The sequence below is a fragment of the Pan troglodytes genome, chromosome 3 (genome assembly GCF_028858775.2).
Source record: "Pan troglodytes isolate AG18354 chromosome 3, NHGRI_mPanTro3-v2.0_pri, whole genome shotgun sequence".
Classification (NCBI taxonomy): domain Eukaryota; kingdom Metazoa; phylum Chordata; class Mammalia; order Primates; family Hominidae; genus Pan; species Pan troglodytes.
The window spans coordinates 160579342-160607262 of NC_072401.2; the positions used below are offsets into that span (position 1 = coordinate 160579342).

The 27921-nt window shown below is 41.2% G+C and overlaps 1 protein-coding gene across 8 annotated transcripts in view; it reads left to right on the forward strand.

Moving 5' to 3' along the window:
* Positions 1-27921, forward strand: part of FNIP2 (folliculin interacting protein 2) — a 137551-nt gene that overhangs the window by 42715 nt on the left and 66915 nt on the right. For 4 of the 8 annotated variants that reach the window (XM_009448478.4, XM_009448477.5, XM_016952460.4 and 1 more), the window contains 7 exons: positions 14245-14371; positions 17413-17559; positions 19875-19975; positions 20081-20152; positions 21546-21646; positions 21829-21918; positions 23419-23490. In XM_009448478.4, coding sequence (XP_009446753.1) covers positions 14245-14371; positions 17413-17559; positions 19875-19975; positions 20081-20152; positions 21546-21646; positions 21829-21918; positions 23419-23490 — 710 coding nt within the window. The remainder of the gene's footprint in view (positions 1-14244; positions 14372-17412; positions 17560-19874; positions 19976-20080; positions 20153-21545; positions 21647-21828; positions 21919-23418; positions 23491-27921) is intronic. The other 4 variants (XM_001146477.6, XM_063809975.1, XM_009448479.4 and 1 more) reach the window with 1 other exon arrangement.

The following is a 27921-nucleotide window of genomic DNA, read 5'->3' on the forward strand; positions in this document are numbered from 1 at the left end:
ACAAACACACACAAAACTTCTGGGGTAATTCTAACAATGAGCCAAACAACTTGGAACCAGTGGACAGGTAGTGTCTGAAGTCCCTTCCAGCTAACATTCTGATAATCTGTCAGTGATCCATGAGTCCCGAAGTTAGAGAAATGTAAAGGCTGGGCCTTGGGTAATCAGGGGAGTTAGAACTAGCTCAGTGGTAATCTTTTTCCATGTGAGCGAACAAGCCACACGGGTGTTTGAGGAAGTACATTTTCAACAGAGAGAACAGGAAGTACAGAGATCTTAAGGCAGGAACATGCCTGGTGTGCATCCTAAAAAGAATATTGCCTCAGGGCAAAGATGATTTGGATTCAGCAAGTAAACGATCCTTCGTGGGAATGTGAATGGGGTGGAGGTGTACTGGTGGATGGTTTAGCAGCAGCACACTGTGATATGAGAGGGAGGCAGAGGTCACTGCCCCTAATATCTTTCCCACTGGACCTTGCTTGATGGCAAAAACTCCTATTATTAAATTCTCATTTCTTTGTATTTAAGCATTGTTCTCTCTAGGCAGTAACTAATACCTTACTGTGAACTATCTTAGGGGAACATTCCCCTCTGTCAGTAGGAGCAAGACCACATGTGACAGTTGGGTACATTCTGTAGAGCAGTGTGTGAGGACTGACCCTCCTTTTTCCAGCCGGGTAGCTACAACAAGGAGGAGACGGCCTGTAATTCTGCTGAACAGGGACAGACTTGATAGCTACATCTGAAGCTGAAGTTATGTGTCCTTGGTTCTCATCTTTACAGGGTATTCTGTAGCTGACTGTAACAGACAAAAGTGATCTTCAGAAAATAATCCTGTCACAAATTTTTAAACCAGTGCTTATTCCTGAAAGTTTCTATACCTTAAAAGTTCCTTTGACAACTGAAATTAAAAGAATTTTTTCCTTCAAAAAAATTTTAGAGCAGTTTTAGGTTCACAGCAACATTAAGCAGAAAGTACAGAATTCCCATGTACACCTTGCCCCCACAGTATCAATATCCCACACCACAGTGATAGATTTGTTACCATTGAGGAATCTGTATTGACACATCTTTATCACCCAAAGTCCATAGTTTGCATTAGGGTTCATTCTTGGTGTTGTGTATTCTATAGGTTTTGACAAAAGTATAATGACATGTATCCACTATTCATACTAGATAGTTTCACTGCCCTAGAAATCCTCTGTGCCTTGCCTATTCATCCTTCCCTCCCTCTCTAACCCCAGGCAACCACTTGTCTTTTTACTGTCTCTATAGTTTTGCCTTTTCCAGAATGTCATTTGATTAGAATCATACAGTATGTACCCTCTTCAGATTGGCTTCTTTCACTTAGAAATACACATTCAAGGTCCCTTCATGTCTCTTCATAGCATGGTAGTTCATTTCCTTTTTAGCACTGAATAATATTCCATTGATTATCTCTTTGCGTACTGAAGGATGTCTTGGTCGCTTCTATGTTTTGGCAATTATGAATAAAGCTCCTATACACAGCTGCAGGCTTTTCAGCTCATTTGGATAAATAACAACAAGTCCCTTTGCTGGATTGTAAGGTAAGAGTATGTTTAGTTTTGTAAGAAACTGCCATACTCTTCCAAGACAACTGCACCACCAGCAATGGGTGAGAGTTTCTGTTGCTCCACATCCCCACCAGCATTTGGCATTGTCAGCGTTCCAGACTTTGGCCATTCTAATAGGCATGTAGTAGTATCTCTTGTTGTTTAAATTTCTGTTTCTCTAATGACATACAATGTGGATCAACTTTTCATATGCTTATTTGCCATTTGTATTATCGTTGGTGAGGTGTCTATTCAGGTCCTTTGCCCATTTTTTCATCAGTTGGTTTGATTTCTTACTGAGTTTTAAGTGTTCTTTATTTTGGATAAAACAGTTCTTTATCAGATATATTTTTTGGGAATATTTTGTCTCAGTCTGTGGCTTGTCTTCTCATTCCCTTGACAGTGTCTTTCTTAGAGCAGAAGTTTTTAATTTTAATGAAGCCCAGCTTCTCAGTGATTTCTTTTGTAGACCACGCCTTTGGTGTTGTATCTGAGAATCCTTTGCCATGCTCAAGGCTGTCTGTATTTTCTCCTGTGTTGTCTTCTGTGAGTTTTGTAGTTTTGCTTTTTACACTTAGGCTTGTAAGCCATTTTGGGTTTATTTTTGTGAAGGATGTAAGGTCTGTGTCGAGATTCTTTTTTTTGCACCTGGATGTCCCGTTATTCCAGCACCATTTGTTGAAAAGACTGTCTTTGCTCCATTGTATTACTGTTGCTCTTTTGTCAAATATTGATTTATATTTATGTGGATTTTTTTCTGAAGTCTCTATTCTGTTCCATTGATCAGTTTCCCTATTCTTTTGTCAATGCCACACTTCCTCCTTCTCCTCCTTTTCTTCCTCCTCCTCCTCCTCCTTTTAAGAGATGGAGCCTCACTCTGCCCAAGCTGGAGTGCAGGTTTTTACACCTCAGAAGGACATGCAGAGGAAGGTCCTGGAAGGAAGAGAATGTTATCCTAACTTGTTTGCTACTGGTATCAAGGTGATAGTGCAGTCAAGTTGGATGAGCACAGAATTTAGAGCCAGGAGACTTTGATTTTAGTCCTGACTTAGCCACTTACTGGACATAACCTTGTTAAAGTCTCCTAACTTCCGTGTAAAACATTATATAATACAGACTCTCATAGGACATTTGAGAAGGTCAGCTCAGGTGAATTCTGTAAAAGTGTTTGGTAAACTCTAAAATATTAGGCAATTATTTGTGCATGTGCTGTGCAGTTCTTATCACCAGCCTTCCCCTGCCTACATGCAAACACCAGACCTTCTGGAATTGGTGTCTCTAGGCTCTGCATGAATTATGCAGTAAAAAAGGCAGTTATTTAATATGATGGGAATCCATCTGATACACCACTAGAACAGCAATCATAAACTGAAAGACATACATGGGTTTAATCAATGAGAAAAGGGGTTGCTTTTTTAGAGAGAAACTTTCTCCTGTCCTTGGGGGAGGGAGGGGATGAAGGACAGGAAAATGTAGTGTACAAGTGTTGAGAAGAAAGCTCAATAAATGCCATTGTCTAGGCCAAACTACATATTTGAAAACTGAATCTGAATGCCTGGAATTCATTAAGGTGGTTTCCCTGTAGGAGTTCACCCACTGCCTCATGCTTTAGCTACCAAGAAGCCTCTTAAAGGAAACAGTAGTTAAGGGCTTGTCTTAAAGCAATGATAGATTCTTTGGGTTTAAAAAAATAGGGTGTTCCTGTTGTAGTCCTCATCTTTGTTGTTTGTTTTTACTTTTTCAAGAGACAGTACAGTCACACGGCTTAATATTCAAAAGGCACAAAATTGTGGTGCATGTTTAGAGCACAGTCAGCGTGCCTGACTCCGTGTTAAGTGCTTTACATTTAGTCACCAAAACAGCACCTGTAAGGTTGGTACTATTATATTATGTCCATTTTGCAGGTGAGGCTGTTGAGGAACAAAGAGATTAGGTAACTCCCCAAAGTTACATAGCTAGGAAGAGGCAGAGGTAGGACCTGAGCCCAGGATGTCTGGGTCCAGTCTACTACACTCCTTCTCACTATGCTGTTTTGATGGATGTTTATTACATGGTGCAGAGAAAGCCTTTCCCTTTGCTCTGTAAAGAGTGTAGAATGAAAAGTCTTCTGCTTTCTTTTTCATCAGTAATCCAGCTTTTTTTTTTTTTTTTTGAGACGGAGTCCTGCTCTCTCGCCCAGGCTGGAATGCAGTGGCGCCAGCTCCGCTCACTGCAAGCTCCGCCTCTCGGGTTCACGCCATTCTCCTGTCTCAGCCTCCCGAGTAGCTGGGACTACAGGCGCCCGCCACCACGCCCAGCTAATTTGACGGGGTTTCACGTGTTAGCCAGGATGCTCTTGATCTCCTGACCTCGTGATCCGCCAGCCTCGGCCTCCCAAAGTGCTGGGATTAGAGGTGTGAGCCACCGCGCCCGGCCCAGTAATCCAGCTTTCTACTCCAGAGTTAACTAGTATTACCAATTCATTGTATTTCTTCTAGAGATAGTCTATACGTGTATAATAAAACCCAGAGTTCTTTACCTCCAATTTTTCCTTTTTCTAGACTTATGGTAGCATTCTATACACAATATTTTATACTTATTTTCATTCCAGTCAAAAATATGTCTTGGAGTTTATTACATACTTACCTAAGGAGCTTCCTTATTCTTTGCTGTGTCAGTATAGCACTCCCTTGTATGGATGTACCATAATTTATTTAATCATCCTGCTGACAATTTGTTTCCAAACAGTGCTGCAGTCATTACCTTTTTGTACATAATCATTTTGTGCCTGTGCAAATTAATCTGTAGGATTCATTCCTAGAAGTGAACTTGCTGGGTCACGAGTATATATATAAATATTTATTTTAACCTATCTCTTTTAGAGATAGTATTTTACAACCCAAAATAGGTGACAATTGTCTATTTATTTTGGTTCTTTCATCTTGCAAACGAGAGACCTTACACAGAGAATCATGCTTTTGACCTCTGGAAACTTCTTGGAAAATGGAAGTATTACCTTATCTGCATACGGTTTAATTAGATCTAGAAGTGAATAACATATAAGGCAATGTCTTGGGTATTTACTTTGAAATTTATTCAGTTGTCTATTATTAGTATATGATTTCCCAAAATGAGGGAGGGGAAAGATATGAAATCATCTTGATGTAAGTTACCTTTTATAATTGCAGACCAATATGTATTTCAGTAATCCAGGAATATAATAATGTGTTGACGGCTTTGATTATGCTGACAAGGGTGTAAAAGAATTAGCTCGGCCAGGCGCGGTGGCTCATGCCTGGAATCCTAGCACTTTGGGAGGCCAAAGCAGGCGGATCAGTTGAAGTCAGGAGTTCGAAACTAGCCTGGCCAACATGCTGAAACCCCCTCTCTACTAAAAATACAAAAAAATTAGCCAGGTGTGGTGGTGGGCGCCTGTAATCCCAGCTACTTGGGAGGCTGAGGCAGGAGAATCGCATGAACCCAGGAGGTGGAGGTTGCAGTGAGCCGAGATTGCACCATTGCACTCCTGCCTGGGAGACAGAGTGAGACTCTGTCTCAAAAAAAAAAAAAAAAAATTAGCTCAGTGATTATTGAATTAATATATGCATGGAGATGAACAGTAAAGCTCTTTTTTTTTTTTGTCAGTTTGGCTGTTTTTAAGTACAAGTAGTTTCTAGTTTATAGATATCAGAAAAGAATAAATAATGTGCATTTAAGAATTAAGGGAACCATTTTGGGGAAAAATGGGCCATTTATAGAGATTCTGTGGGGGTTTTTTGTTTTGTTTTTGTAGAGTCAGAATCTCACTATATTGCTCAAACTCCTGGATTCAAGCGATCCTCCTGCCTTGGCCTCCCAAAATGTTGAGATTACAGGCATGAGCCACTGCACCTGACCTCTGTGGGTTTTTTAAGCAGAAAAAAGGAAGGAACTATTAATAACAGCAACAACAACATCAGAAGGCAAGGGGCAGAGTCTTGACTGCCACAGTGACCTGCCCACTCAGTGTTCCTCTCACCTCAAAAGAACTTGTACTTTTCTCCTTCAGATTTTGTGAGCACCTTTTGAAAGTTCTGTTGATTAGAGTTGTGTTGATATTAAGATGCTTATCAAAGACAGATTATGTTTAGCAGGTTTAAGGGATACCATGTAGTAATAATGTAGGTTAATTCATTAAGATTGCTTTCCTTTTCGTACCTGGCTGAGATCATCTATTCTAAATCACACTGTGCACATTTAATAGATAACTTGGGATTATAATGTGTTAGAATTGGAAGCACCAGACCTTTAGGTATAATTTTAGTCCCACCCCATTTCCCATTTTTTCTTTTTTCTTTTTTCGGACAGTGTCTCACTCTGTCGCCCAGGCTGGAGTACAGTGGTGTGATCTCAGCTCACTGCAACCTCTGCCTCCCGGGTTTAAGCAATTCTTGTGTCTCAGCCTCCCCAGTAGCTGGGATCACAGGCGCCCACCGCCACGCCTGGCTAATTTTTATACTTTTAGTAGAGATGGGGTTTCACCATGTTGGCCATGCTGGTCTCAGACTTCTGGCCTCTGATCTGCCTGCCTCGGCCTCCCAAAGTGCTAGGATTACAGGCATAAGCCACCATGCCTGGCCCCACCCCATCCTTTTATAGAGGAGGAGACACTGGATTAAGAGGTGAAGAAGTGACTGAGATGGGACTGTGGGATGGCTGCCTCCAGCCTAGGCAATCTGACATCCTGTGCAGTGCTCTGCTATTTTGTCTATGCTGTGGTGGCCCCAGGGCAGTGGCATGTGGGTAGTGGTGCTGTAAGTGCCACACACAAACTTCATCTGTTTTAGAGTTTTACTTGATGTGATCCTGAACTCAGAAAGGAAGGAAGAAATTCTGTCTTTTCCTCTCTGTACTTTGTAGTTCCTTGTTCATAGCACCCAAACCTTAGGCTGTATTGTGACACATACGATAATGTTTTGTCACTGCCGTGTGAACACATTATTTAAAGACTTATGTGGTTTTAACTTGTGACCTTTGCTACCATTTACACATTGTTTTAGTGGCAAGGAGGGGGAAAACAAGTTCAGAGCTACAACTAACCTACTTACACATAAACTTTTGGCTGTCATTTTTGTTAGAGATCAGTTATATTCAGGAAAATGTGGGGAACCTGAAAGTTATTTCAGTCTTTTGTCCTTTTCTCAGACATGGTAATCACTAAAGTGATCAACAATCCTTTATCCTATAATTCCAAAATCCTAAAATTTCTGGAAAATCTTTTGGAATTAATCTGAACTGATGTGAGGCTGTTTATAGTCTCTATCTAATCCACTTAGCATAAGTATTCATAACTTGGGCTGGTGAAATATTAATTTGTTTGTTTTGGGGGTTTGATTACATCTCAGCCCCTGGAGGAAGTATTATGTAATATGTAGTGTAGCATCTTTCTGATTTCTAAAAAAAATTCTGAATTCTGAAACATCTAGCCCCAAGGCTCTCAGTTAAGGAATTGTGTATCTGAGTAGATCTTTGAATTATGCTCTACAGTTTTAAAAGTGCTTTCATAACTTAATCTCTGTTTTTCCCAACAGCCTTGTGAGGTAGATAAGGCAGATGCATTTTGGGAAAGCTCAGCACTAGGGTTGGAGCATTCTAAAATCATCTGGGTTGAAGGCAGCAGAGCTAGAGTTAGAAGCCCTGTTTACCCTGGTGAATCCTAATCCGTGTCCCAAGCATCATGTCCTCTGTGACTCACATCCATCACTCACCCAACTGTGTGGACTTGACCTCTTTATCCTGTAGAGTCCCCATAAGTCCCTATAGACATTTATCTTGGCACCTGTAACAGTATAGTTAACTTAATATTTATATGTTGGCCTTTCCCTTCCCAGTTGTAAGCATATTGAGGTAAATACTGGATATAGTTAATTTCTGTTCCTGGTACCTTTCATGGTGCCTGTGTGAAGCCACACACTCAAAGGTGTGCAGAAGGAATGAACTCAGAAGTATGGTTCCATGCTTTTGCTGCTGATCAAACATATTTATTGTTTCATTCCACATTTTCCTTTACAAAAGGAATAAAGGATTTACATATCACCTACTTTCTTAAAGATGGAAGAATTGTAACCAACATGCAGTATAGCTCTGTGTTGGTAATATAACAGTGGACTACATTTAATTGGAATTGTTTGTAAATTAATATTAACATCTTTATGTTATCAATATATATTAAAGCTTCTGATAAGAACTTTAAGCACTTTTCACTATACTCCTGACCACAGGATAGCAACTCAGTGGTGATTTTTTATGTAGTTCCACTGAAATTGCTCTAGGCAATTCACACAGCTGAGGCTGTATAAGTGCAAAATAGGGGAAGAAAGGAGAGCCAACACAGTCTTCCTGAGAGTACTAACATAGCAAAAGATAAATGAACTCCAAATCTGTTACTGCCATCTATTTACATAAATTTTTTCTTGAAATAAACAGCTTTTACTGGGTGGGAAATAATGTGTATTTTGTGCTGACAGGGTGAACTCTCATTGCTATGTCAAGCTTAATTTTCCCTTTTCTTCCACCCCTAGTCTTCATTTATTTTCAGGGTGTAGCTCTTTGGGTCTCCCCACTCTTCTTGAGCAAACCTTTTGAGAGATTTCTGTTTGTACTTAGAAGCTGTTTTTTGAGAGAGTAAGGAAACGGTGGAGGTTGGCAGAGAAAAAAGAATATAGAATAGGGTTAAAGAGTGGTTGGAAAATGTAATGTAGTGCGTTTCATAGGAGCAGGGTTATGGTTTGCTCATTGCTTTATCTCAGAATGCTTGCCAAGTGGTAGGCATGCAGGAATTGCTGGTTAAATGGATAGTATTTTTGCCAGTTTTTGTTGTCATCATTATTGTTTGTTTTTGTTTTGTTTCATTTTGCCTTTTCTTGGACCATTGAAAGTTTCCTATCATTCCTGACTGTTTAAATATTTACCTTCTTGGATCACAAGACTGTTCTTTAAACTCTTTATGTAAACTTATTTTTGACTATGTAGGGAGGCTTCCTTGTGTGAGACCAGGAGGAAAAACAGAGATCATGCTTTTTCCACATGGGGATACCCATGACCACTTCTACTCTGATTCCTGTAAAAGTTCAAGAGAAGAAACAACACCCACACTAGAACTGGTCTCAAAGGATATAGCAAATCACCCTGCAACATGTTATACAACTACTGCTCTTTTCCTTATTGGCCATTACTCCTCAAAACCCAGGATTTACAAGTCACTACTACCTCTGCATTTGCCCTGAAAATGGTCTTCTCAAATCACTTTAGTTCTCTTCCTAAAACACAGGTCAGATCGTGTCATTCTCTTTCTTGAAATCTTGGAATTGGCACACCACAGCTTGTAGAGCAACAGATGCATTCCTTGGCATAAAAATTTAAAGTCCTTCACAAGTAGTCCTCAGGTGCCTTTCTAGCCTCATTTGCTGTATGGTTCTTCTGTAGGAGACACATCCCAAGCACCCAGTGATACTGTCTTTTTGTGTTTGTGCTGTGCCCTCAGTCTGCAGTGACTTCCCTGTTCATTATTCTTTCTGTGTCTTTGTCCAAAATTTTCTCCTTCTTAGGAGGACACCAGTCATTGGATTAGGGTGCCTACTAATTCAGTATGACCTCAGCTTAACTTGATTATATCTGCAGAGACCCTGTTTCCAAGCAAAGTCATATTCACAGGTATAGGAAGTAGGACTTGAACATATCTTTTTTGGGGACACAATTTAAACTACAGTACATGGCTCTAGATATTTTAAAGAGAATTCTGTTTTCTGTGTTTCAGATCACTTGAACTAGTGTCTGTCATGTTTCAGGGAAGTAACTGAGACTTTGGTTCCTTGCTTTTCCAATCTTGATGAGTAGTTTCAGAAATGAGGCCTGGCTTCAATGCTAACCAGGCAAATCCTGGCATCATGGAATTTTAAAACCAAAAAGAGTCTGTATAAGTCATTTTGCTTAAATTTTACAATAAGAAAAGGTAGACAAATCATCTTCTCTTACTGTGCCTGAGGGCATAAAGTGGACATAAATAATACCCTGATGCCAAGGACAGTGTTCATTCTTTATGTTCAGCAAAAACAGAAATGAAATAATTCAGATTAGAATACATTTCCCTGAAGTGGTCAGCTATTTTTAGGCAAAAGCCCCAAGGCTTGTTTTCATACCCCTTTTGAATCATGCCGAGTGGCCCCAGTCATATGAAGAGATGTCATCAGTAAAGCACCAGGAACTGTGGTCGGTGCTCTTGGAAGCTCCACAGTAACTGTTGGTTGAATGTAGAAGTGAATGTGAATATGAAGAGAATATGTGTGCCATGAAGCTACCAATAGCTCAAGGCCTGTGTATCAGGGATGGCAGGGAAAGGGGCTGGGAGTGTGCTGGGAGTTTCCATAGATTATCTCTTTTAATCTTCACAACAGGACCTATAAGTACTCCTAGGGGAGAAGTTCCCAAAACTATAAAACCGGTGGGAAGCAGAGCTGAGATTTGATCCCAAGCCTGTCTCATTCTGAAGCACTGGTGGCCTTTGTCCTGCTTCTGTTTCCTTTACCAAATTATGCAACTGTTTTTTCCTCTACTAATACTAAAATGTCAGTGTCTCACTGCACTTTGGGAGGCTGAGGCGGGCAGATTGCCTGAGCTCAGGAGTTTGAGACCAGCCTGGGCAACATGGTAAAACCCTCTCTCTACAAAAAATACAAAGAAATTAACCAGGCATGGTGGCACATGCCTGTAGTCCCAGCTACTTGGGGGGCTGAGGTGGGAGAATTTCTTGAGCAGGAGGTTGAGGCTATGGTGAGCCGAGATGGCGCCACTGCACTCCAGCCTGGGCAACAGAGCAAAAACCTGTCTCCAAAAAAAGGAAATGTCAATGTCAAAATTATATTTATGTATTTAACCAAAGGCAGTATTCATATGTAAGAAGAATAGAGTTTTCCTCTTTTTTTTTTTTTTTTTTGAGATAGAGTCTCACTGTGTTGCCCAGGCTGCAATGCAGTGATGTGATCTCAGCTCACAGCAGCCTCGACTTCCCGAGCTCAGGTGATTCTACCACCTCAGCCTCCGCACTCCAGTAGCTGGGACTACAGGTGTGTACCACCATGCCCAGCTAACTTTTTGTATTTTTAGTAAAGATGGAGTTTCACCCTGTTGCCCACAAACGCCTGGGCTCAAGCGATCAGCCGGCCTCAGCCTCCCAAAGTGCTGGGATTACAGACATGAGCCATTGTGCCTGACCGTTTTGTTTTGTTTTGTTTTTGTTTGTTTGTTTAAGAGACGGGATCTCACTCTGTCACCAAGACCAGAGTCGGAGTGCAGTGGTGTGATCATGGCTTACTGCAGCCTTGAACTCCTAGGCTCAAGTGATCCTCCCACTTCAGCTTCCTAAGTAGCTGGGACTACAGGTGTATACCATCACAACCAGCTAATTTTTAAAAAATTTTAAACAGTCTGGGTCTTGCTATGTCATCCAGTCTTGTCTGGAATTCCTGGGCTCAAGAGATCCTTTTTGCTTCAACAACCTAAGTAGCTGGGATTACAGGTACGAGCCACTGTGTCCATCACTCGTATCTTATAAAATACTTTTAAAGCATTTGGATCAAAAAATGAGACAATCTGAAATACATACTTTTCCCCTCTGTGTCTTTTTAAAAATTTTTAAATTAAAAAAATTATTTTTAGACTCCTGAATCAGAACAATTGTCCATGATTTTTATTTCCATCTTTTTTTCATTGAAAAATAACATGAAACATTTAATAAGGTGTTATGATCATTATTAAATTTTATCTCTTCTAAAGTAGCTGTTTTCAGTTTGATATTTGAATATGTGTTATTCTTCCAAAATAAGGATTGAACAACTTGGTTATAAATTATAATGCTGTCTTGGCAAAATGTAATTATTAGGGCAAAATTCATTTAAAAGAAAATGCAAGGCAATTAAATCTGATTTTTTTTACTTTTAACAAAATCAACGTATGTACTATGTTATAATAATATATAGCTTCAGAGCCTTTTTAATGACCTCATTTTATTTATTTATTTATTTAGAGACGGAATCTCCCTCTGTCACCCAGGCTGGAGTGCAGTGGTGCGATCTCGGCTCACTGCAACCTCTGTCTCCCAAGTTCAAGCGATTCTCCTGCCTCAGCCTCCTGAGTAGCTAGGATTATGGGTGCCCACTAGTGCGCCTGGCTAATTTTTGTATTTTTAGTAGAGATGGGGTTTCACCGTGTTGGCCATGGTTGGCCAGGTTGGTCTTGAACTCCTGACCTCAAGTGTTCCGCCTGCCTCGGCCTTGTGTAATTTTAAAATTTAGTGGTCTGGGTCATAGTCATCAGACTGTGTTGATTGTAAGTGACAGTGAACTAATTCCAGGAATAGTGCTTACTCAGGAACAGCTGGCTTTGGGTACTGCCAGGAATCTGTTTCATTCTATTGCTCACCTCTACTTTCCTCCACGCTGACTTTTGCTGACTTCATTTTCAGACAGGCCCTTACTTCATGATGGCAAAAATAGCCACCACCAACTCCAGGGTTACCATTTACAAGCTGAACAACTGAGTTTTGGGGCTGGCTCACACAGCCAGCTTGGGTCATGTGGCCATGTCTCATTAGCCAGACCTGAAACATGGACTCCCTCTGGACTGAGAGTAGAGGGAAGATGGTTTGAAAATAAACTTGGCTTATTATTATCAAGATTAGGAGGAAAGGATGCTGGGCGTGATAACTTAGGGCACAGCTTGTTGAAAGAAGGTACAACCAGAACTTTATATGTTTTGCTGTAGGGATTTAAGAAAACAAATCTGCTACCCAAAAAGAACATGTTCAGTATTAACTGCCTGAAAAAGGAAAAGACCAAAAATGCACAATTTGTGATTGAGTACCAGACACTGTATTAATTTTCTTTAAAAATCATAACATTACCAATCCTCTGAGGCAATTATTGCCATTTTGGAGCACTTACTGTGTGTCACACTTTGTGTGAGGCACTTTACGCTTTGTAGGACAGCTTTGTGAGGGCAGCCTTAATATTCTCATTGTACTGATGAAGAACTAGGAGGCCAGAGGCATTTGGGTTTGAATCCAGATGTGTCTGATTTCATTTATATCATCTCCTAGTTTTACAGTTTGCTTTTGTTAGTCTGTCTGTGTGTCCATCTATACTCCTCTGTCCTGTCAGAGCTCCCCCTCAGCTTCTCTAAGCAAGGCCCCCTTTCACCTCGGGCACCTCTCCAGTCCATTGGGAAACCGGCTCAACTCTGTCCTCTGAGCATGCCACCAGTGTCTGTCCCCTTTCCCCCACCTCTGCTGCTGGAGCTCTAGCCTTCATTATGAAGGGCCAGAACTCTTATTATGAATTCTGTTTGGCCTTCCTTCTTCCAGTCTTCATCTCTTCCACCCCCATTTTCCTTAACAGCCAGATTGAACTTTCAAAAAGTGCAGACCTGATCTTATCAAGCGTCTGTTTTCCTTGGCTTCTCATGGAGGGAGAACATGATCCTGGCCCCTGCCTGCCGTCCTTTCCACCTCACGGCACTCACTCTCTGGCCTTTTTTCTTCTTCCTTCTCCAGTACAGCAGTCTTACACCTTACCACCTCCTTCTCTGTTCCTGTGGTGCGCTTCATTTGTTTTACTTCTTCAGGTCTGTGTTTACATATCACTTCAAGTCCTTAGGGACTTCTCTGTCCCTCTCCCCTACCCCTTCAATCTGGAAATCTGAAGCTGTTTACTGCTCCTTTTTGTACTTTTCACAGTTTGTAGTGATACATTCGTCTGTGATTATTTGCCTAACATTCCCCACTGAATCATGAACTCCATAAGGGTGGGGACCAGGTCTGTCTGGTTAATTAATTGCTGAGTCTCTAGCAGCAACCACAGTGCCTGGAACATCACAGACACTCAAATATGTGTTGACTGGACTGATGGGTTAAAAACTGAATATATCCAAAGCAGTGCACTTTTAAATGATTATCTTTTCTGTAGTTCCCTCACTCTGTCATTTATTAAGAATGAACCTATGTTTTCCTCAGAGCAGTTTTATCTCAGTTGCTTTTGGTTTGCTTAGAAACATGCTTCCTTTCTTGCTGACTGTAATTGCTAGCAATTCCAGTGCTCTACAGTGATGCACTTGGTTTCTGAAACTCCTGGATTAGAGCTAGCCATAATCGGGGAAGATAATAAATTTTAGGGTATGTAATTCCTCTCAATTTGACCTCAGTGTGGGTGAGGGAAAGAAGAGAAGGCTCTACCGACTTGCTCCAAATGGTTCCCTGCCCAATAACACAGAAGCCTTAACACTCCTTTAACTCGGATATGCTGTCCCCAGAACCCAGGCATCCAAATTTAGCCTTCTCTGCATGTCCTTGTGATTTCTGACTGCCATCTGTGTCCAAATTGGCTTTGGAAGGAGAAGCTTTCTCTCCAGTGATTTATTATTTAAAGCAGTCTTCTCAGCCCTTATCATGAAAACTGGCAATTTTCGTATGGCCCGTTGGAATCCACATACAAGGCTATCTGTCCCAGGCTCACTGGTGCCCCAGTTCTGAGGGGATCACTAGCCCTGCATGCTTGTGGCCTTTTGATGTGCACACAGGCATGGTGACTGGGAAGGTTATCTGTCTGTGATCATCTCATGTGCTGCAGATAACATAACTTCTTTTGCCCTTTTTAATCCACAGTTGGTCATGTTCGGAGTTTGACCTGAATGAGATTCGCCTGATAGTTTACCAGGACTGTGACAGGAGAGGCAGACAAGTCTTGTTTGACTCTAAAGCTGTTCAAAAGATTGAGGAGGTGACAGCTCAGGTATGAAATGCTGATTTGCTTTCTCCTTTTCTTTTGTGCTTTTAACCACCCTTCTGATCAATCATTTATTAATCTATCATCTTTTCTTTGAGTTATATTATACAGTGCCATTAATGGTTCAGAAGAAACATAAGCAAACATTGAATCCTTTAATCAAAGCCCTACCCCCAACAGGCATGAGTATGCTCACTGCTAAACACAAGTGAAACTGTTAGCAAGTAATCATGGCAGGAGCTAAGCAGTGTACTATTAATAGTACTAGAGGTAAATTTGCTGGTGAGTTGCAATCCAGTAAGATTTTGATGCCAAGTGAGTGCCTCAAATGTAATGGGAAAGCAGAACTCTAAAATTCATAAAGTGATAAAGTGTTAGCTTGAAGATCATTCTGTCCAGTGTTTCTCATGGATAATAATAAGTAGCACTGGGTTAAACAAAATTAAACAGCTTTGCTTACTTACAGGGCTTCCATATGCAAACCTGCATTGTTATCTTCAAAAAGGATTGTTTCTCAAACCCTTCTGACCAGGGGAGCTTTTATTTATTTCCCTTTTTTTTTTGTGGAGAGTTGGGTGGTAGTGGTGGTGGTGGTGGTGGTCTAGGGTGGGCGACAAGCGATGGGTAGAGTGAGGATAGAGCAGCTCTTGATCCCTTGTAACCAGAATGGGAATGGTAAAGTAACATGTTTAAGGTGAGAAGAGTCTGAACCTTTCTGGGTCTTTTTTGGATATGATACCAGGGTACTTGTAAATTCACTTTAGACCTTTCATTCTCTTTTCAATATTTGTTCAGATGCCTACAAATTAAATAAATCCACTTGTATTCATTCTTTTTATGTTCAATAAGTTGCTACCCATACTGACCAAATACTGGCAGTTTGTAGAATGTGCAGCTAAGTAAATGAACAGTTTATAACGCAGTCTTTGTCTCGTCAGGGCCAAGGGGTTGTTTTCCTGCTTTTGATAAGGATCATTTCTGCAGGAAGGAAGTGTTTGGTTAAACACAGTTTAGCTGGGTGGATTCCACAGTATTTTAAAGTGGAGTTCTGCCAGGTGGCTAATCATTACAGTAGTTGTTGGGCTTGTTAGGTAGGTGAAGGGAGGGAGGGGGAAACCAAGAAATCTCTCAGGTGATTCACTGTAGGCTTTCCTGGTTAGATTTGTAACAGAAATTTAGGTGAGCCAGCACTTGACCCTTTGGTGGACAGGAGATGGTTTACCTCTTAGTTTCTTGAATTATTTCCCATTTCTCTGAAGGCCTCACATGGATGGTCTAGTTGAGCAGCTATCACTGGGGCTGCTCATAGTGGTGGCAGGTGGAGGGGAAAAGAAACACAAGTTTTCAAAAGGAACTGGAATCTTCAGTGTACTAGAGCACTGATAATGCTGGAATCTGGAAACATAGGCTTTCTTAGAAGCATTCATCTAACCAAAAAGGCATCTTAGGTTCAGGAGGTTTGTAGCTTGCCCAAGGCTACAAAAGAATCCAGTCGGTGCTCTATTCACTACACCAGGTGGTGTCTCCAATAATAGACTGTTCAGCATTGTACTCCAGCCAAAGGGTCTAGCAGTCTGAGGCAGGTGGCACCTCGTGTCACTTAGGCCCTCTGAGGGGCTGTGTTTCTGGCTTAAGTGAGATTAAGTAACAGCTTTATCTTTAGCGTGTTGAGGGAGTGCTGGGTGCTCAGGAATAATCAAGTGCCACTTTGAATGCCATCATTTCTGGAGTGACAGTTGTGGTCCAGCACATTTTGTGTTTTCCTTACGTTCTTTTCCCATTTTCAGTCCCCACCGCCCCAGCCTCCCTTGGCAAGCACAAAACGTCATGAGTTTGTATCAAGCACATGACTGCAGGCATTTGCATTAGACCACCAGTGTGACTGTCACATTGGAGATTAGATAAGCTGCAATTGCATTCATGTTTTTTTCCAAGCAAAAGCTACACAAGGAAAAAAAAAAAAGGCAAAGAAGACTCAGAATATAAACAACTTATCATAGAGGGTGCAGGAAGCTTCTGTAGGGAGTAATATGTTTGGGGGGAGGTAAATATTAATAAAGGTTTATCCTTATACCTTTGTCACTGTGATAAAAATTAGTGGCGAACTCTAGGGAATGTATAGTAGAGCATCCTCTGTTGTCTTTAACCTTTGAAGACCATATTTCCATCACATGCTATGTAATTCACAGTAGCTCCTGTTTCAGGGTTTTGGTTTCATCTCTTACAAATTCAGCCTCATGATTTTCCTTCCTGTTACCTTTAAAGGAGTAGTAGAGGAGGTGTGTCATTAAAAACACAAGTAGGCCGGGCGCGGTGGCTCACGCCTGTAATCCCAGCACTTTGGGAGGCCGAGGCGGGCAGATCACGAGGTCAAGAGATCAAGACCATCCTGGTCAACATGGTGAAACCCCATCTCCACTAAAAATACAAAAAAATTAGCTGGGCGTGATGGTGGGCACCTGTAGTCCCAGCTACTTGGAGGCTGAGACAGGAGAATTGCTTGAACCCGGGAGGCAGGGGTTGCAGTGAGCCGAGATCATGCCACTGCACTCCAGCCTGGCAACAGGGTGAGACTCCATCTCACAAACAAACAAACAAACAAACAAACCCTACGAGCCAGTCTGCCCAAATTAATAGTTTTGTTTTATTAGTTCCATTTGCTTAGTAAAAATTTAGATTTGAAGCCTCATCTTTCTCCTCATCAATGTAATGGATTATGACTCTACATAATACTAAAAAGCTAATAATCAAAACTCAAATAACCAAAACAGAGGTCAATTATATGAATTGAAGTGTAAATAATAGTTAAATTATTAAAAGAGGATAAAGTCTTAATACATAACCTGCCTCCTTTTGTCTAGAACCCTTCTTCAGCATTCTGCCATCCCAAACCATGTTTTTGTCATTATTGGGGGGAAAAAAAAGCTTCTGTTTTTTAATGCAACCTAGGCACCAGAATGCTTTTAAAAAGGAATTCCCAGTGAAGAACTGTTGACGAACCTGATATACTTAGTAATCTTTTACCTTGCCTGTCTCTCTTAACCTAGAAAACAGAGGATGTTCCTATTAAAATATCAGCCAAGTGCTGCCAGGGAAGCAGCAGTGTCAGCAGCAGTAGCAGCAGCAGCATCTCTTCCCACAGTTCTTCTGGGGGATCTTCACATCATGCGAAGGAACAGCTTCCAAAGTACCAGGTACAACCATCCCTTCTGTGGGAATAGCCCCTGGGGTTAAAGTTATTTACTGTAATTTCTCCTCGGGAAATAATGCCTGCTCGAGGGCTCTACTCCAGGAATATGAGGACAAGTATTCAACAGAGTACTCTTAAATGTTTCACATCGATGTTGTTTTTGCTCTTTGGCTTTTATCTCCAATAAAAACTGTAATCAAGCAGAGGTAATACAGCCCACTGTGAACTGGATGAGGAAGAAATATTGCCAGTCAGGTAAATTACCTTGCTTTGTTTCCTTTGCTCTCTGATCCAGAATAATAAACATGTACTTTCCAGTTTTGTTATAAGAATTCCTAAGGATTCTGGGAATGTATATGGGCATCCTAAGAAAATAGAACATGCCAGTAAAAGGAAGAAAGCCTTGTATGGGAACAGAAAGAAATGGCAAGATCTAATCTGAGTATGAAGGATAAAAGGCTGATGGCATTTTTTACACTGTGTGTGTGGGGGTGTGTGTGTGTGTGTGTGTGTGTGTGTGTGTGTAAGGATAGGGGTTAAGGTTATTGAGAAATGTTGGCTAACAAGATAAAAAGGAAGAAATGTTTTATAAATATTGAACGGCAAAAGGATATTAATTGATGGAGGATATATTGAACTTTTTCTTAAACCCATGTCGAATCTTTTCTACTATTTTGCTGGAAAAACAACACTAGGGAAATTACCAGCAAGTGGGTCTGGAGAACTTTGTTAATTTCGTAGTTAGGATTTGTGCCATGCATTTGCCCTTTTTGAGACACAGTGCTCCTGGGTCTCACAGCAGTCTGCAGTTTAAAAAGTATGGAGTAGAATTTTCAGCAGGTTGAGAATCACAGTTGGCATGTGGCCCTTGTACCCCAAGAAAAAGCAGATTATAAATGAAGGAGGTGGGTGGAAGTTAGTAATAAAGAATGTGAAAACCAGTTGGTTTCTGTCTGCATATAGTGGGAAGAAGTTGGTATGAGCCATAACAAGAGAGAGGAACCTAGCTGAGCAGGGCTGATAGATTTATCTTTCTCTTTCCGCCTCTGCAACCGTGTATAAGTAAGTGTGTATTTGTGCATCAGCGTATGTATGCTTGTGTGTCTGTGTGTGTGTATGTATTTGGAGTTTTAAAAAAAGATTCGGAAGAGTATGTTAAGGGTGATTCCCATGTTTTTCCTTGGGTGGAAAGCACACTGACAGAGAATGTAGTTGGTAGGTCGGGGTGCAGAACCACGGTTGCTTTGGTGGCACACTGGTTTGCTCAGCATTCATACCTGTCCTGTTCATCATTGTGTCACTAGCACTTAGCACAGGTGCTCAGAATTCTGCATCCCAAGACACTCATTCAGATGTCACTAGGTGAATGAATGTATTGGGGTATACGATTCTAGAGCTCCAGGAGAGCTCTTGGTCTAGAGACAAAGATGTAGGAGGTATTCTATGTAAATAATAATCAAAATCAAAAGAATAGTTGAAAAGGCGGGCAGTTAGTAGGGTTGACCTCCAGGCAAAACCACAGTAAGGGATGATCTGAGAAAGAAGAGAGTCAAAATGGAGAGTCATGAACAGCATCAAATATATTGAGAGAAGTTTAATAAAGCAAACTGGAAAGGGTCCATTGGATTTGACCAAGAGGGAGGAGGTCATCATTGGAACAGTTGGACTAGTTTGAGCTTAAGAGGTAAAGTCAGGCTGTGGTAGATTAACAAGCCAGTGAGAGTAGAGGAAGAGGAGGCAGGCAGTCCACTCTTTGGATGGTAAAGGCATGAGAAAGACTGGTCAGAAGCTAGAGGGGTCAAATTTGTTGAAATACTTTTGTAAAACTTCAGAGTTATCAGACCATCTGTTATCTTTTGGGCCCTCATAAAACCCTATCTGCAGCAATGGGCATTTTTTATTCCACGTTGTTAATTATTTGGCTGAATAATACTGAACCATATTTTTTTCAGGATGTTTTCTTAGTACCAAGAGAAGAGTTACAGTTATTTTCATAATTTAATCTTTGTATTTAGAGTTTATAAATGGAGATAATAGTAATCTTTGTTTCTCATAACACAAATAAAAATGAACTCTGATAAAACACTTGGATCCTAGGTGATGATGTTGTGTACAGAGAAGAAATCACAAACATTAGTAATACTTTGGGGGGAAAATAGGCAATCGCCATCATAAGTTAAGATTGTAAGATGACCACTTGAAGCTTTGAGAAATAGTTTTAATCACCGATGACACTAACGAGATTAATAAACATTATTTTCTGTTGCATTGCATGTCATGTTCCATGTACTAACTTTGATTTTGTTTTCTTGCATGTAGTACACAAGACCAGCTTCCGATGTCAACATGTTAGGGGAAATGATGTTTGGCTCAGTTGCCATGAGTTACAAAGGCTCCACCTTAAAGATACACTACATACGGTGAGTCTGGGCTTCCTTTTCTACTAGTTTTGAGAAGTGGAACGGTGGTATTGACTCCTTAACTCATAAATTTATTTTTCCCCTCTCCTTTTTTCCCCTCCACAGTTCTCCTCCACAACTGATGATTAGTAAAGTCTTCTCTGCTAGAATGGGCAGCTTCTGTGGAAGTACAAATAAGTAAGTGTAGGATTTTGCATTCCCCACCCCCATTTTTTAAAGTGTGTATTTCTAGATAGACTAATTCTTTAAGGGCCATAAGGCATTTTGAAATGACAAGCAGAATGAGTCCAAATTAACAAAGGGGTTTTAAAAGTGGCTACTGTCCTATAAACAGTGAGTGGGAAAAGACCTTTGACTTTATTAGGTGGCCCTAAAGACAAATGGCTGTCTTTATATGTTTTGAGTCTCCATCTGTTACCCAGTCACCAATTTTTAATTTCCTGGGAAATCAAAAATAAAGAACAAAAGGGAAGGGGCTACATTATTCTGAAATATCTGAGAACTTAAACTCATTTTGGCATATTCATTCGTGTATTTTGAACTTTCAGGCAGAAATATTTCATATACTTCATTTTTTAAATAAAACAACAAAACACCAGTTGTACTTTGATAAATTTGAAAGAAGGGCTTGTTATAAATTAAAGGACATTCTTAGGGGTCAAGGAAAAGCTGTTTTTTCTTATCCTGGGAAATTAAAAATATTTCTCTATATATTTGAATACCATTAAGTGAGTCTTGGCTTACTCTTCAACAAAACAGTTTGAACATTTAACATTGGAATGTCATGACTTAAGCCAATATGAGAATTGTTATTTATTTCTTACGAGATTTGTTTTTAACAGACCCTTGGGATTATCTGAACGTTTATTGCATTAATTCCCTTACATGCAGATTTAAGTAAAAATTATTTTGGCTTCATTATGCTGTATTATTCTCAAAGTCTTTCTGTCGTTGTTTTTGTCAGCTCTACACACTGCAAAAGTCTTTAGTTTAATTGTTAATAAATACAATAAATTATTAAAATCTGCTTCCCTCACATTTTTATGAGTAATTCTTTTTAGAAGTTGTGAAATGAAACTCCTGTAAGAATTATAATGTCTGTTGCATTTTATTCCTGAAAAAAGTTGCTGAATTGCTCATTGATGTTAACTAAGAGTAAAAATTAATTTCATTTTGAGAGTTTATGTAAAATACTTAAAATGAATGTCAACAAATTGGCTGTCAGTTACTAAAGCAAAATGTAGAAATGAATAACAGTATCTCGGGTGTCAGTCACTGAAGCAAAATTTAGAGTTTGATGTCTCATTATATAATATGAAATTGTTAGAAGTACAGTTGTTTAGTTACACGGGTTGAGCTACCTCCAAAATAGCTTTTGTTTTCTTCCAACAAATTCACCTGAAGTTGCAAGTTTAATTCCCTTTGGTAGATGTGAGACTTTGTTTATAAAGAAAAGTATTGAGTGACTGATCAGTCGTTGTCTATATTTGGAAGTCTATTAGAAAACAGCTTTAGTAGCTTCTTGACGTTTTTGTCCTCTTTCTCCTTTTCCCCCCATCTCTGGATATAGCTTGCAAGACAGCTTTGAGTACATCAACCAAGATCCTAATTTGGGAAAACTGAACACAAATCAGAATAGTTTGGGTCCTTGTCGTACTGGAAGTAACCTAGGTAAAATCAGAGATACAAACAAATTCTTTCTTTCTGAATACACTATTGTGGGTGTGTGTTTTGCTTTATTTGAGTTTGTCGTGGGTTTTTTTTTTTTTTTTTTTTTGCGTTATCTTTAATCTGTGTTTATTTTTTGTGTGTGTGTACTTTGTTTGCCCTCTTCTATGTGTTTCCATCTCTAGGTCTGCTGCAAGCATGCAGCAGCAAACTGCTGCAGGGGGTAGCTGAAGGAGGACCTCTCCGGCTCACCCGGAGTGCTTCTTTCTTTGCAGGTTTGTGTGGAATGCTGAGTACAGTGTGACCCACACATATTAATAAATCCTATGCAGGTTCTTAGGAAAAATCCTACTTGTGCCTCTCTAGAAATCCAAGGGGCTCTTGTGATCACAGATATTGGTTTCAAATGCGGCCAAATCCATGGTGTTTCGAAAATTCTGCCAATGAACCTCTCTTGTAAATGTCTTCGCTAATACTGTAGTGTAAGCTGATTTTGATCTGAAATGAGCCCTTAGTATTTCCAAGAGGATTGTTTTTTTCTGATTTTTCTGGGCCTCTTCTGCTACTATGAACTGTTTCCCTTTGCCTTGGTGTCTTTTATCCATTTATTCAACTGCATCCTTACCTGCACGGAATTTCATTAAAAGTCACTCTAATAAGAGCATGGAAGACTTCTCTCTCTCTCTCTCTCCCTCTCTCATTTAAGTAGTGTAAATACAATTTCTAGGTTATTTACAGGTATAGTCATCTTGGTGTCTCTGAGATTTAACTTGTCTTAGCATGATTAACATGTGAGGAACCTCCATTACTAACATTTAAAGTTGTGAGTATAGCAAATGGTATTTTCCTTTCTGTTAAAGAACAGAAAGCCTGAAATATGCTAAGCACCATAGTTAACTGACACCCTGATAAAACTGACACGCTCCTACCTACTTAGAGTGAGGAAAATGCGTTTAAATACTCTCTTTAAAATTGTGAAAATAAACATGCTTCAAAAAATAGCTGTCAAGTATAATAATCAGGCAGAGCACTGGGCTGCTTGTCCATTTAAAACTTCACTACAGCAGCATCACATCTACCTTCTAGCGCAATAAGTATACAGCTTAGGTCAATCTGAAGCATTCCTAGAAATCTATAATACTTCAGAGTGTTTTCCACAGTTCATGCCAGAACATGAGTTTTTCTAAGTAACTCTACAATAATACCGTGTATGGGTGTATATGGAAAGAAATGGAGGAAGAAATATTTGAAAATGAGTATAAATGTTTTCTATCTGCCAAGAGAGTGGGTTATAAACAGAGAAACATTTTTTGAATTTATGAAATGGTTTTCAAGTATTTCTCTTCCCTAAGTCGCCTACAGTTACTACCAAAACTGATTATAAAGCATTTTGAAAATACATTGCTATTTAAATACTACTACTAATGAGGAAAATAGCTTAAAAAAATCTACCTGAGAATGTTTATTCATTGCATCAACTACACGAATCATTTATTATTCAGAGTTTTTTTTTTAAGAGTTGAACATCACTCAGAAAAGTTTGTATGCTTACAATTGAATACAGGCAGATTTTTATGAGATGGTTGCTTGGTTCTCTGTTCTTCTCATCATCTTTTTATATATTTAATTTTGCCTTCTAGTTAATCTCTATTATAAGCTTATGCCAATCATCAGTAGCAGTAGCCTACTTTGAAATTTAAAAATTACTGCAGTCATTTTAAAAACTTTATCTCTGAAGAGCCCAATAACATGGTTTTCTTGTTCCTTTATCTTAGCACACAGCACACCAGTTGATATGCCAAGCAGAGGACAGAATGAAGACAGGGACAGTGGCATTGCTCGATCAGGTACTTGTACTCTGTTTATTGGTTTAACTAACAGAGTGAACTATCTACAGTGGTGTGGAAGGTGGGAAAGTAGAAGACAGGTAGATAACCCTCATCCTGTTCTTTGTTTTTTCCTTCCTAAGATAGTCTGACATATCTAAAGATCTGAAACTTTAATGTACAGTATCCATGAGTGATTGTGCAACATAAACTAGTTTTTTCTAACACTCAAATTTATATGAGACTAATGTTTGTTAAGAAATTTCTTTCCAGAGTGAAGCTTCCTTGAGCCCATTGTACTAGTAATGTGCTTGCTTGACTGTTGAGTATAGACTCAGAGGAAGAGAAGGGTTTGTGGAAGTAAATCTGTCCTGTGACAGTGGGAGGACCAGCCAGCTGACCTGGTCACCGTTTCTTCTGTTCTAGAGACATGCTGATCTAGATTTTATCAGGTACCCTTCTCTCCTTGCCTCAAGGCCTAAACCTTTCTGTTACTGCTTTTAGGATCTCTTGGTTTCACCTTTTGTATGTGACCTCTTTTGAGTTTTGACTTGTGGTTCAGATCTGAGATTTTGTATTATAAGAGAAGGGTGGTGAATGAGTGAACTGAAATTCAAGGACTGGAGGTGGTGTGTGGTGCTCTGCCTGATGAATACATATGGTACAGGCAGCCCCTACCTTCCAGTGAGACTAGGAGCACCCTGCTGGTTTCTCCTGTGATACATGACACCTTCAACAAATGGGCCAGCCAGGCGTTGCTCAGACTGGATGCAGGCCTCACATGATGTTCTTCTTGGCCTTTCACTCATTTCTCTGTCCAGCTCCTCCCCTTAGACACTACTCCAAGGTCCTTGTGCTCCTGTGTAGCCTCAGAGCCTTTTAACCCACTCTGTGCAACTCTGCTCTTGTGTTACTAAATGAAATGTGATTTGTTACTGAGTCTCCAGTTTGGTTTACATATGTCACATAATGTAAAGTAATAGCATTTTATTTATGGTTAAAATTGATGTGTTTTGGTGTTCATAATCTTTTCTGTAAAGTTGAGCTGGGAACCTTTGGTCAGAAACTCTCATTGGTCAGCCGAGCACAGTGGCTCACCCCTGTAATCCCAGCACTTTGGGAGGCCAAAGCGAGCAGATCACTTGAGGTCAGTTTGAGGCCAGCCTGACCAACATGGCGAAACTCCATCTCTACTAAAAATACAAAAAAAAAAAAAAGAAATTAGCCAGCCGTGGTGGCGCATACCCGTAGTCCTAGCTACTCAGGAGGCTGAGGCACGAGAATCATTTGTACCTGGGAGGCGGAGGTTGCAGGGAGCCGAGATTGCGCCACTGTACTCCAGGCTGGACAACAGAGACTCCGTCTCAAAAAAAAAAAAAAGAGACTCATTGATCGGACCTGTATCATTTTGACTTACAGCCATAACATAAAGTCTGAGAAGATAAAGGGAAACTTATGAAGCACTAAGTAAACTGTTTTGCTTTTGTTTCTGTTTAATGGTGCTGAAGATAACTCCTCCAGTCTTTGTGGGACACTGTCAGATAACTGAGTTCCATCAGTTACTCAAGGACAATAAGCATGTGTTACAGAGCTTAGTGTCCCAAAGCTCGGCTCCCTGCCTTTTTAACCACCCGCGACCCAGCCCCTGTCAGGACTGGCACTAGGGCTTTGTTATGGTTGACTTTCCTGGCAAGAAGATGTGGGCCTTACCAGAAGTCGCGGAGTGGGAAGCACAGCCCCTAGAACCAAGATCACTCTTAGTCAAAATGGCTGTCTTAGTGGGTGACAGAATTTAACATATTTGCCTCTGTGTGGTGGGAGCTCTTTAGCTCTCTGTGAAAGAAAGATGAGCAACATTCTACTGGGGCCCGTTCTGAACACTGACATCACAGTTTCTGCACAGCTGTAACCTTATTTATTTGTTTATGCCCCTTTTTGTTGTGGAGAAAAGATTCAGGGAATTTGAGGGACCTAATAACAAAGAAACATTATTAGGAAAAGTTTGGATTTTCCTAGGTAACTTTTCAGTTTATAATATAGTTCATATAAATGGTTCATGTTGTACAGGTTGAAATCTTACTTGTTTTGTATTCAGATTCTAAATTGCTCCTGAAACTACTTTTCCTTGCTCTTTGAGAAACAGGAAAGTTGGGAAGCCAAGTTCAAATTAAAGTAGAAAGTCAGATTAAAAGTAAAGATTCAGCCAGATCAGAATGCTTTTTTGCAGTCCATGAGAGGAACTAGGGACTGACCAGATTGGAGGGAATGGGGGATAGGTGTTGATACCAGTGTGAATTTTGAAAGCTGGAGAAGGCTGGCTTTCCTTGGTAGTTTGACTTGTATTCTGGGCAGTCTTTACTTCCAGTCTCCGGTTCTCCTGTTGGGAGGAAGGGAGCACAGATGGTGGAGAGGGCTGCAAATGGCTCTGAGTGGCATTCTGCTCTCCCTGCTATCCTGGTAGATGTGTTTACCTTCAGATATCATACCTGGGAGTGGTTCAGAAGTCACAGAGTCCACGTCAAGACTAGTGTGAGCTTCACACCGGTGGTGGCATTTAACACTCTTTTAATGTAAGAACTCTTTATGTTCACACTATAATTTGTTCTCTAAGATTTCATCTCCTTATACCCATCTAAAATTGTGTAGGGATGAAGGCCCAAGTTCTGAAACAGAGCAGGAGCTCCAAGTGTGAGAGTTAAGTTAGCAGTAGAAGATGTAGAGAAATTAAAGACATAAAGATATTATTTATTCTCTTTTAGGCCTGCTTTTTTTTTTTTTTTTCTGGCTCTGTTGCCCAGGCTGGCGTGCAGTGGCACAGTCTTGGCTCACTGTAACCTCTGTTTCCCAGGCTTAAGCCATCCTCCCACCTCAGCCTCACAAGTAGCTAGGACTACAGGTATATACCACCACACCTGGCTAATTTTTATATTTTTGGTAGAGATGGAGTTTCTCCATGTTGCTCAGGCTGGTCTGGAATTCCTGAGCTCAAGCAGTCCACCCACCTTAGCCTCCCAAAGTGCTGAGATTATAGGTGTGAGCCACCATGCCTAGCCTAGGCCTGCAATTTTTAACTTCCTGTCCAAATAGTTGATAAATGGGGAAATTTTTAAAAATAGTTTTATTTTCTAGAACAGTTTTAGACTTACAGAAAAATTGAGAAGGTAGTACAAGAGTTCCCATATAACCTGCACTCAGTTTACCCTATTATTAACATCTTATATTAGTATGGTATATTTGTTACAATTAATGAACCAATACTGATACATTACTATTAGCTAAAGTCCACAGTTTTTTTTTTTTGTTTTTTTTTTTTTTTTAATTGATCATTCTTGGGTGTTTCTCACAGAGGGGGATTTGGCAGGGTCATAGGACAATAGTGGAGGGAGGGTCAGCAGATAAACAAGTGAACAAAGGTCTCTGGTTTTCCTATGCAGAGGACCCTGCGGCCTTCCGCAGTGTTTGTGTCCCTGGGTACTTGAGATTAGGGAGTGGTGATGACTCTTAACGAGCATGCTGCCTTCAAGCATCTGTTTAACAAAGCACATCTTGCACCACCCTTAATCCATTTAACCCTGAGTGGACACAGCACATGTTTCAGAGAGCACAGGGTTGGGGGTAGGGTCACCGATCAACAGGATCACAAGGCAGAAGAATTTTTCTTAGTACAGAACAAAATGAAAAGTCTCCCGTGTCTACCTCTTTCTACACAGACATGGCAACCATCCGATTTCTCAATCCTTTCCCCGCCTTTCCCCCCTTTCTATTCCACAAAACCGCCATTGTCATCATGGCCCGTTCTCAATGAGCTGTTGGGTACACCTCCCAGACGGGGTGGTGGCCGGGCAGAGGGGCTCCTCACTTCCCAGTAGGGGTGGCCGGGCAGAGGCGCCACTCACCTCCCGGACGGGGCGGCTGGCCGGGCGGGGGGCTGACCCCCCCACCTCCCTCCCGGACGGGGCGGCTGGCCGGGCGGGGGGCTGACCCCCCCACCTCCCTCCCGGACGGGGCGGCTGGCCGGGCGGGGGGCTGACCCCCCCACCTCCTTCCCGGAAGGGGCGGCTGGCCGGGCAGAGGGGCTCCTCACTTCCCAGTAGGGGCGGCCGGGCAGAGGTGCCCCTCGCCTCCCAGATGGGGCGGCTGGCCGGGCAGGGGGTTGACCCCCACACCTCTCTCCCGGACGGGGCGGCTGGCCGGGCAGAGGGGCTCCTCACTTCCCAGTAGGGGCGGCCGGGCAGAGGCGCCCCTCACCTCCCGGACGGGGCGGCTGGCCGGGTGGGGGGCTGATCCCCCCACCTCCCTCCCAGACGGGGCGGCTGGCCTGGCGGGGGCTGACCCCCACCTCTCTCCCGGATGGGGTGGCTGCCGGGCAGAGAGCTCCTCACTTCCCAGACGGGGTGGCTGCCGGGCGGAGGGGCTCCTCACTTCTCATATGGGGCAGTTGCCAGGCGGAGG